The sequence below is a fragment of the Tachysurus fulvidraco genome, chromosome 15 (genome assembly GCF_022655615.1).
Source record: "Tachysurus fulvidraco isolate hzauxx_2018 chromosome 15, HZAU_PFXX_2.0, whole genome shotgun sequence".
Classification (NCBI taxonomy): domain Eukaryota; kingdom Metazoa; phylum Chordata; class Actinopteri; order Siluriformes; family Bagridae; genus Tachysurus; species Tachysurus fulvidraco.
In genome coordinates, this window is record NC_062532.1 from 8,372,533 (window position 1) to 8,383,926 (window position 11,394).

General features: G+C 35.9%; 1 protein-coding gene across 2 annotated transcripts; it reads right to left on the bottom strand.

Moving 5' to 3' along the window:
- Positions 1-4,486: 4,486 nt before the first annotated feature.
- On the bottom strand, positions 4,487-7,918 carry foxj1a (forkhead box J1a). 2 transcript variants are annotated; one of them, XM_027171708.2, is made up of 3 exons: positions 7,662-7,918; positions 6,482-7,020; positions 4,487-5,789 (listed from the first exon to the last, which is right to left on the bottom strand). In XM_027171708.2, the coding sequence occupies exons 2-3, from the start codon at positions 6,998-7,000 to the stop codon at positions 4,944-4,946; spliced, it is 1,365 nt and encodes a 454-aa protein (XP_027027509.1). In that variant the 5' UTR covers positions 7,001-7,020; positions 7,662-7,918; the 3' UTR covers positions 4,487-4,943. The 2 variants fall into 2 exon arrangements, with proteins under 2 accessions (XP_027027509.1, XP_027027507.1); XM_027171706.2 differs by having other exon boundaries at positions 6,482-7,078; positions 7,662-7,902.
- Between the last annotated feature and the right edge of the window lie 3,476 nt (positions 7,919-11,394).

Genomic DNA, 11,394 nt, shown 5'->3' on the forward strand with positions numbered 1-11,394 from the left:
TTCCCTAGTTCTAAAACGTTAAAGCGTATTCACTGAACGGATTATTTTGTGTTTGTCGAGGTGGTGATTGCGGGACGTTCCCCTCCTTTTTTTTCTGTCTTTCTACTGTGTCTAGCCTGTAAGTCCTGACTTGTTTGCATTCCTCTCAGTTAATAAGTGTTTGATCCATTGAAGGGTCTAAAGATCACCCCCACAGTAACAGACTGGGCATTTCTATTTCTTTTTGTATAAGAATGAAGAAGAGATGCTTAGCTGATAAACTTAAAAAAATTCATGGATCTCCAGTTCACCTATTAACAGTAATAATAATTAAGTTGCCAACACATCACATATAACATAGGTTTCAGGTGCCCCTCTGCTAACAGACATGCATATAAACTCTCAGAATTTTTCAATATGTAACAGTATGAGTTACATCACAATCTCTCTGGATGCATTACACATTAAAATGTCATTTAATCAGATACATTTACTGTATATAGTGATCATGTAATAATTCATATAGTAAAAATGCACAATAAACAATTTCTACACTATTTCTGTGATTTCTTCTGCTCTGATTCTGTGTTCTGATATCCACAGGATAAAAAATGCTGATTGAAACAGTGTTTCCACACTGTCCACTACTAGCCCTGGACAGACAGCAAGAAGCCTGTGGGAGAGGAAAAAAAAAGTTTTGTTTCGCTTCATTGTCTATTTTTTTCCAGTCTAGTTCCAGGAGTGCTAGGCACATCACAGGTCCGTGCTGAGGTTAGAGTCCTGAGACTCTATGGCTACCGCTGTGTTAGAATTAGGAAAAGACAAAGCTCTGGCTGGGCTGCTCTATGAGGGGGTCCCACTTTAGATCTGTTTGGGCCTTTTGTGGGATTTTTGTCACCACAGCTGCTCACCTATTGACAATAGAACCTAAGATATGTAAAGTAGCATCATGCATAATTTTGCTGTATTCACTCTGCTGAGAAACAAAAAATAAAGAAATTTATTTAAGCTTGTATACTAAAGAGAAGACTAAATTCTTATTTATTAGAGTCCACCCAACAGTATGTACACACACACACACCTATATATATATATATATATATATATATATATATATATATATATATATATATATATATATATATATATATATATAAACTTTTTATTGTTTAACTTTTTATTCAGCATTGAGTAATGCTGGGCTTGCCTCCCGCTCGGCATTACAGGTCTGGACTTGCCCATTCAAAGTGGAGGCCAGAAGGATTACACACAGTAAACAGCAAAGCTTGAACCTGGCTGCTATGAGCTTTGTTGTGTTTCTTTTTCTATATCTCTATGTAATTATTTCTACTTATAGGAGCAGTCTGATGTGCCCTTCCAAGTGAAGAGATCAGATATTTGCTGAGTGCACCTCTACTAAAGGTGCAGCAAATAACTGCATTTCTTACACTCCAAAACAGTGTCATCATATATAGTCATTCAGACCTGCTGTATTTGTCCACAGAGACCTTATAACTGTACAATTTTCAATGATTAAGGAAAATATGAGGTGCTTACAAGTGCTGTATGCACACAGTTGGCACCACATGCTACTGTATGGTATTTTTAATTCACATTTTTAAGAAAATGGTGAATGTAGCCCTGTTTCACCTAGAACAATTACAGAAACATAAAGAAACTATAAAGAAAAAAATACAAATAACAGAATGGTGTATAGTGACAGCATATCACTCCAAGACATGATGATCCCTCTTCTGGCTAAGGTGGTAAACAGTTTTGTCATGGCAATCTTTTGCCATCTCATCCCCCTCTGCTTCCCAAACACCTACAAAAGAGAGTCACAGCTTTGTGTAATGAATAAGAGGCCTCCCACAGTTTCACTAGGCATTGTTCTCTCTGCACTGTGTGTATTGCCCACTAAGTTGGTGATGGATGTCAGATTACCCTGATACTAGTGTCTCACACACAAAGAGGCACTGGCTCAGAGAACACACACACCATAAACCCACCACCAGCAACTCTGCATACAATGACAAACTGCTCTTGTGTGACATCCACATTTCAGTTGCATCTGTGTCTGTAAGGTGTAGACATTCACTTTTTACTAAATGTACTTGGCTATTTTTGCTTATTGCAACATAAGCAAAAATGCTGGCAACTATATGAAGAAACCACTACAGTATAAATAATCTCTTTAGAGGGCATATTGAATTCATGTGTAATGCCAGTGCTTATCTTTCTACTAATTGTTGCCCAAGCATGAATGCCACATTTCTTTTCTGACCTCTACAACATAGCTTTTTGTTACAATTAACTACAGGTGTGTTGTAGTGTGTTACAGAATTCAATACCTGTAGAGACTAGTTATACAGTATCTGTAGTTTAAGGATTCTGGAGCACAGACCTTCACTTAAAATACTTTAGATAATTCTTATTTCAATGGCAGCATACATTCTATGAATTCACATATGTACACTTTTTCATTTACTAGATCACTAGAGCCATGTAATTTCAAAAACTGCACCATCACTGTGATAAATCCTGGGAAACACCAGACTCTTTCTCTTTCTGTGTTTTGCAGAAACTGTTATGGGCCCTTTCCCATTTTGCATCCAGTCTTCATGACAATGGCACCCACAGTTACCCAGGAGACAGGTCTTTATGAGAGGGGCATGTGCTGAAAAAAAGATGTTTTCTACCTCTCTCTTGTCCAGTTACCCCCCTTTTTCGGGCTTTTTCTGGAAAAAGGGGGAAAGTTGAGCTTAGAGATGATTCCTGAACCAGTGGTCACTCTGTGCTCTTCGCTTTTTGTTACACAGCTCAAGGAATACCATTGGAGTTGTGGTGGCAACAGTGGAAAATTTATCCTGAAAACGCAGTTTGATAGAAGCTCTGACACCAAAGTTGTTTGACCCTCGTAACAAATGTCTGGCTACGTAGAAATTAAATCTTACCTGTTAATGTATGTGATGTCCCTGAATTACATTCATAGCACTGATGATCTCAACATTTTCTCCCCTTTTCAGTAAATGTTTTTGTACTATGCAGTTTTGTTTCCAAATATTGCTGGACTGGCTAAAAAACATGCTAGGTTTAACCTTTCATCAGGGAGCTCTCCTTACACGCTTCCTTCAGCAGTGATGGACAATAATGTTTGCATCAGGTTACTCTGGCCTCTCATTTAACCAAGTGTCAACATTATAATTACCAACCATGCATTCTACCTGGAAGGACTCTTTCCAGTATGCATTGGTCATTCTAGAGATAACCTGTCCTTCACAGAAAAGTAAGGAAAGCATTATATAATAGCCAAAATATTAGTGTTTAATGAATATTTAAAGTGCTAATATTATCTTTTATATAGATGTATGTCTAAATATTGCAAATGTTAATTCATCAAAAAAAAATCGTAATAATAATTGTAATTAGTAATAATCCTAACACCATCTGCCTCAGTTATCAACAGCAAAATCACTGATCCTGTTACATGCAGAAATGTAGCAGAAGAAATGCATTTAGATTTTAGCTTTGCATTTGGCTTTAAATATCTCAGGGAAAGACAAATATTTTGGGGTCACCTTCAGTGTACATAGGGATCTGCTAACACTATGGTATTCACTTATGATAAAATTTTATTATGTTCTAGATGGCATTGAATACATAAGTAGATCCATTTAACTAATCATGCTCACTCACTAATCAAGTGGTGGTGGTAGTTGTTATTGTAGCCAATGCACTGTTCAGCCAATGATATGAGGGACTGGAACACTCATCCCCATAAGTCTCCCCATGGATCCAATTGGATGGAGGCCTGAAACTATAAGGGATGTGAAAATTTTCTGAGTACAAAACACCAAAAGAGCAGAAATACTGACTTTCAAAATTATACAGTCTAGAACACTGGTATCTAGCACAAGCCCATATATAATTCTAAGAGTGTCAGGCTGTATTGTCATTTAATTATAATACACAGAAGGAGAATACCAGTATTTCATTTCAGCTCAGAACATAACAACACATAACACTGTCTTTGCCAGCTATTACAATTGGTACATATTAACTATTATAGGTATAGGCATCTGTAGCTGAATTAAACATTTTAATCAGAATTCAGGAAATAAAAATTTAACGCTATGCTTAAGAGTAAAGAACTGTATTGTAGATATTTAATAATGTAATAGTATATATTTAATATGTTTTATCTTAAAATGTATATGCTAATATTAAAAGATTTCTTTTAAGAAGTTTTTTGTTAGTTTTTTAAATATTTTTTTAAGATGCTAAAAGAAAAAAGAAATTGAATTACAATGAGCGGACGTGTGGCACTTTCATATTAAACATTATAAAGTAATAATTCTATGCTATCTTCAACACATTTTAGGATGCCATTCTAATACATATTATTGTTAATGTACAACTGTTATTGTTAGTATATGAGCTAAAATGCTTGTAGTGAGAATAAAAAGAGTTTAGTTATATGAAACTGCATATAGCTAGGAGTCCAGTATTATCATTGTGGTATATGTTTATTTGCATATTTTGTTCCTTGTAAGCAGGTACCTCGATTGGAATAAATGGTTACATTTACATTTTCTTATTGTATTTTGTAGATGCTACAAATATGTATTTCTTACTTGATTTTAACTATAAATAGTTAAAATAAACATCTAGAATGTAAACAATGGGCAAAAAAATTAGGATTTAATTTTAACTAATTTCTTTCTGTAATTTCATTGTTTGTCAGGTGTGGTTTCACAGTCCAGTCATGAAGAATTTGATTTTAATAGAACTGTTGTGGCAGTTTTTGATCAGTGGCTTTTAGGTAAATCACTTGCCAAAAACAAACAAAAAAAATTAAAAAAGGTAATGCTGTAGAACCAAAGTTTGTACTCTGGAATATAACAGCCCTAAACTTCACCACTCCTTATAATATTTTAATGGTATTGGTTACATATTATAACTCTTTAGAGAAGAGATTCAATTCTGCTGTCAATGTCGTCACGAAGTGAGTCACCCAGATCAAAGAGCTGATTGATGTTAACAGTAGAAGTACAAAGAAAATCAGGATGATTCTTCTCCTCTTCCTCTGTCCAAGGACTCTGTAAAAATTCTGTTGCTAAAAATGTCTCCTCATCAAAATCAACACTACTGTCCTTTTGTGTTTCTAATAGCATGCTACTCTCTGCAATACTGACAGAGGCCTCCATTGGGTTAACATGAAAGCTATGTACGATTAGGTCCCCATCTTGTGGCACTGGGCTCAGAGGACCACCCTCATTCAGGTTCAAATCTCCGTTCAGGGCCGAATTTAGCAAAGCATCCCAGTCAAAATTACCCTTTAGAGATCCCAGAACTTTTGGTTCCTCTGTGGCCAGCAGTGGGGAACTAGAGCGGCAAAAAGCTTTGGCACCTCCAGCCCGTTGGCCATATGGCTGTTTTCTTTTGCAGTCTTTTACTGCACTGGAGCAATCAAATGAAGTGGTTTCTGCTAGGCGAGGATCCCAGTTCAGGTTAAGTCCAGTGACTTCCTCAAATTCTTGTAAGAGCTGCTGTGACTCAGGACTAACATGTAGAACACTTGTGACATTTGTTGGCATGGTCATGACAGGCTGTGAAATCATTCGGAGTTGATTTTTAAGAGCTGGATTAATCTGTACTGGAGGCATCTTTCGCTTCTTATAAGCTCCAGTCAGGAGACGTTCAGCATAATGCGGATCAATTTTCCAGAAACCACCTTTTCCTGGCTCATCCTTCTGCCTTGGAACTTTTACGAAGCATTTATTCAGTGAGAGATTGTGCCGGATGGAATTCTGAATTTATTTGGAGAGAAGACAAAACCACAATAGCATCTTTCATTAATCATTTCGTTAAATTCATGCTTTTCCTTATTATTTTTCTCTACAGTAAAGCGAAACACTTTGGGAATGGTGAACACAAGTTCTTTGTTCATTCCCTATTTTAATCAGCATAATTGTAGAGCTTGAAAAAGTACCACTAAGAAACTATATTTAAAAGAAGCACTGACCCTTTAATCCTAGTTAAACATTATATCTTAATGTTTTGAGTTAGAGTGACTAAAAACTGAGGAAATGTCTGGCTTATCCTGAGAAAGCTAGGGGGCTAATTAATCATTCACCCACAAGTGTTTTTTTATTTCTCAAAAAAATTTCAAATTTAATTAGTACATTGGATGACTAAACTAACTGCATTTTTTTCAATCTAGACAGCACCTAAGCTTTGCTTCAGTGCTACTGTATTTAACAGACAATCATTGTGCTAAGAAGATGTTTGTTTATATCCAAAATCCTAAGGGTCTGATATGGTTGCTATCATAATTGGTCTTTCGCTCTGACTTTAGTATACTGTAGCATAAATGCAAAATTATTATTATTAAAATTAAATTTCCTGGATATACATAGTCAATTTTGCTATTTGGGGAGGCAAATAAATTTGAAAACAAAGTGATCACTGTTATCGACTTTTGGTGACCAGTTTAACTTACCTGCCAGGTAGGGTCAGCATGGCGGAAGTAGCAGAAGTTGTCAGTGATCCATTTATAGATACAAGAGAGTGTGATTTTACTTTTCTTGCTAGCTTGCATAGCCATGCAAATGAGGGTTGCATATGAGTATGGTGGCTTAACATGGGGATTTGTCTTGTAGTCAACCTCATCTGGGCAGTGCCCATGTGCAACCAAGCTGGGCAGAGTGCACAAGGCAGGAACTGCTGTCGATGTAGGCTTACCAGGGGTCAGTGGCATGCCTATAGTGGCAAGGTCACCTGCTAAAGGAGATGCAGGGGCTTCTCCACCCAACTGCTGCTCAAAGAGGTTGCTCTGGTGTTGGCTAGTAGAAATATCTTGTTGCCTTCCACTGGCACTAAGGATAGAGAACTCTTGCAACCACTGCAGACTGGTAAGGCTGTCATCCAGGTTGTCAGAACTGCTGTTGTTAAAACTGCTGCTTTCTATTAGGTCCTTCACCTTCATAGCAGGAATGGCTACTTCTTCTTCCATCCCCATAGAGTCCTTGGGGCAGGAATCTATACAACTCAATGACAGCATGTCTGTCACCTTTTAATGCACTTCACAAATGGTGACCTGTATAGAAAACACTAAAATGCCCATCTAGTCCACAGCCAGTTTTATGTATTATGTATTATGTATGAGGCAAACATTAACTGAAACATATCAAAAGAGCTTAGTTAAGAATATGAGTCTGAAGTGTAAGCATCTTTCTTTAAAATTTGAAATAAGAATGGTGAATGATCAAGCCACTAAAAGCCAGCATACATGACAAACTGAAGGTCATAGAATTTCCCGAACAGTCTCAGCTCGCTATGAAAGCTGTCTGAGAAAGTCTTCCAAAAGGAAATTCTTCCAACAAAACAAGAACTTCCAAAGGCCACACTGACTTTACTCACTAACAGGTTAAACATAAACATAGTAAACATAGTTAAACAATTATGAGGGTTTATTATTAAGGTTTTAACAAATTTTATATATATTATTTCTTCATTTCTGTGTGTGTATATATATATATATATATATATATATATATATATATATATATATATATATATATATATATATATATATGTTATAGAGAGAGAGAGAGAGAGAGAGAGAGAGAGAGAGAGAGAGAGAGAGAGAGAGAGAGAGAATTAACGTTGTGTAAACTCACCTGCTTTTATGAAGTTAAGATAAAAAGGGCGATAAATAGGGCATCCAGAAAGGCACGGTATGTCGTTTATATCCTTATTAGAAATGGCGTGGTGTAACGTTAACTGTTGATTGATGGGGCGAAACTGAAAGATTGAGTGGTTAACGTTGATACTCACACGGCTCCGATACGATGGGGGTATAAATGCTTGCGCGTTTCTGGCAAAACCTGCGTGCTCAAGGGGGGGTCTGCATTTAATACCTGCTGCAGGAGGTTTGTCCAGCAACTATAGCAACGCTACACCCCATTGTAAACAGCTTCTCCTGTTTCTATTGGCTCATAAGTTGCTATAGCGCTAAGTTTTATCACTCCCTCACACACAAGTTCGCTTGTCACGCAAGTGAAATCGGTCTGCCTGACAAAATAGTGGGCGGAACGGATGCAAAGAGGATAAAATGTTTTATCATTCCCTTTCTTTTTCTCTTACGTTTATGTAGAAAAGCTCAGTTCAACTTTCCAGCCAATCTTTTTAAAGATATTTTTTCTTAAAAATGTATTGTTCATTTAAGCTGTATTGCTACAGAAGTAGAAGATGTGAATGAAAAGAACTTTGAGTACTTTGACCTTTTGCGTTTTTTGCCAAACCCCCATTAAATGCCCTGTAATATTTCTCATTTAGTTCCACTTTATCAAAGCTTATTTGTGTCACATTTCAGAAGAATTTTTGCACAAAAGTACCATAACACCAACATTAAATTCATTGTCACCAGCCCATAATCCACTTCTCCTGATTAGCCACATCTGCATTTGTCCCATGATACATCTGGCTCATATCACATACTGAAATACACATACACATATAAAATTTACAAAGGATATTTAGTTCATTCATTCTGCTTATTTTCTTTTTTTGTAAGTTTGCACTTGCATCAATAGCTAGCTTTTATTCTACTTCTGATTAATTCATTATATATATATATATATATATATATATATATATATATATATATATATATATATATATATATAAAGTTATGCATACTACTAGAAAACATAAACAGAAGTTTTATTAAATACAGATTGGTTTTCAGCAAAATGGCAGTTAAATTAAAGTGAAAATCTTCAATTTTAGATAATACATTATTTTTCAAATTTCACATATTTTATTCACCACTTGATTTTAAAATAGCAACATTTTACTTACACATTTATACACTTTGATTGAATATTTCCACAGTAAATCTTTATTAGTATATTACTATATTTACTATATTTATATTAGTTAAAATAAATTCTTTCATATACACAAGATATGAGGTTACACAATCCAGTCCACAAAGGTTTTTATTGTGCAAATATATGATAAAGTCATCCAATTTGCTGAAGGATGTTATCACCTATTATTAACCTGTTCAGGACCTCGCCCCCTTTTTGCAGGTTTTTCGCCTACATGACTTACCCAACAAAAAGTGGTACAGCTCCCACATACTTTGACCCACAGGGGTGAGCCTCTCATTGGAAAGAAGAGATTCTCTAGTTTCAGATACAAGTGTCAGATTGATTCTGACACTTGTATCTTACTGGCACAAAGTTACAGTGGCTAGAAGGTTTTCTTTTCCGCCTGAGTTGTTTACCTGATAAACTGATTAATCTTATTTCTCTGGAACATGTTAGGGACCAAATAACAACTGAGGGTCATAGCCACATGTCTTGGCTCTCACCAAAAAAAAATCAAGTCAAAAGACACAAAAATGGCTTCAATAAAAATATTTTTCTACGGACATGTCCGTCCGGTCATGTGTTTTTGTGTACTTGTTTACTGTATAACTTTGAATTAAAAGACTGCTTGCTCAGTTTAAAAGGCCTAAAACACACAGAGCCTCTCTGTCTACAAGTCTGCTGTGAAAAGTCTGCTGTGACACCCTGAGCTGTGAGACTGTGAAAAGGTCGAGGATTGCGCAATAATTCTTTTGCGCACCTTTTTCACGCAGCTCCAGGCTGCGGAGACTTGGCATGTTGCATACCGTTGGAATCGTCTCCTTATTGGCTAAAGAGCTGTAGAGGTCCCGGCCCATTTCATTGCTATTGGAAGGAGTAATTGTCAGTCAAAGGCGGGTTTCCAAAAATGATGTCATGACATCATTGGCTTCTCAGCCGTCTATCTCTGCAATGCAAGCACCGATTGGCTCAAGTGAGGGCTTGTTTCATTCGTTAGGCCCTGGGCTATAAATATGACGTAAATTTAGAATTTTTGAACCCCCCCCCAATGAGAAGTTAGAGCCGAAAAACTAGATGATGGCGCACTACTGTTTTCAGTTTTCGGAACACAAACGGAATATTTGCGAGGCGACCAAAGCGTTTTGGATTAAAAGGCTTACAGATTGCAGTTCCTTGGACCTCTGGGGATTTTTGTGGACTATTTGTTTTGGAAAATATTACCCCAGTGAAGAAAGGAAAGCGTCTAAATATAAGGGGAAAAATGGTCTAGCGCCACCTAGGTCAGTTTTCTCCAAAAAAATTTTCAAATAGTATGACGTCTATGAATCATATTATGCTTTGTGTGTGGGCTTAAGAAAATCTTGAGAGTATAGACTTTTCTAGGTAAATAGGTTTTTTCGTGTTTTTAGAGGATTTAATGCTTTAAAGCTGCAATGAAGCTTGTTTCTGGCTCATCCCCTAGTGGTCACTTTGTCTTCCGACCCTAAACTGGTATAATATAAAATAAAATATAGCACAAGAAAATAAGAGTTTACTAATACAGCACACCTGTCAAGCCATAAGAAAAACAGTACATTAAAAATGCACTGAACAGTAGAAACCATAACACAGTACATTTTAAATATATATTTAATATATATAAAATGTACAAACCATAAAATGCTTCTACAACTGTTTAGTGTCTACACTGAAAAATGTAGGAGTGCAAAGTAAACAAACCGTGATTTAAATAAATGTCCAATTATCTTTACCATTGTTATTATTTATAAAATATTAGATGTAAAATTTCATCTTTTCTTCTAGTAAATCTTTTTCTGAAAATACAGTTTCTGAGCCTGTTTCTGGCAATATTTTTGGTGGCTTTTCTCACAATTATTGTCAATTGATGTTAATTATATTTGCATCTGTCAATCAAGTTGAACACATTGTTTCTATTCCATATTAATGAACTCAAAACATTCTTTATTTATCTTGACATAAAGTGAGAGTTTATCTTTCAAGAACAGTGTGCAGTAATATGTAGTGCAAAGGAGGCCAAGCTTTAGGTGACTTGGCAGTTCAAAAGCCCTAAGCAATTGCTTGTCATAAATATGTTGATTAGCTCATCCATCAAAAGAAGATTTGAAGTGTTCCCATAATTCCAAATCTAGGCAAATACCTACTTACTAGTTTGGTCTAGAGAGAATAAAGGCCATCACATGCATACTTTACAGGAAAATAAAAATTCTGCATATAAATGCAAAATTTAAAATTATATTTATCACTATGAGCACCCAGAAAAAACAGTGGCAAGGAAAAACTACATGAGACAGTATGAGGAAGAAACCCTGATAGGAACCAGACTCAAAAGGAAACCCATCCTCATCTGTGTGACACAGGAGAGTGTTCTTATGAATAATTTCCTTTATACAACTGCACATAGTCAAGTGGAATTGTGTAACCAGGAGCTTTTGTGCAACTTATAATTATGAGCATTATTGAAATCATTATAGTTTTACCATAAATTCTTTCCTGCTGAAATAAACAACTTGGTAAT

Excerpts from the sequence above, each read along its gene's own strand:
- foxj1a (XM_027171706.2), bottom strand. The coding sequence starts at position 7,042 with ATGCTGTCATTGAGTTGTATAGATTCCTGCCCCAAGGACTCTATGGGG. Across the intron at positions 5,790-6,481 it reads ATGCTGACCCTACCTGGCAG|AATTCCATCCGGCACAATCT; the intron begins GTAAGTTAAACT and ends AAATAAATTCAG.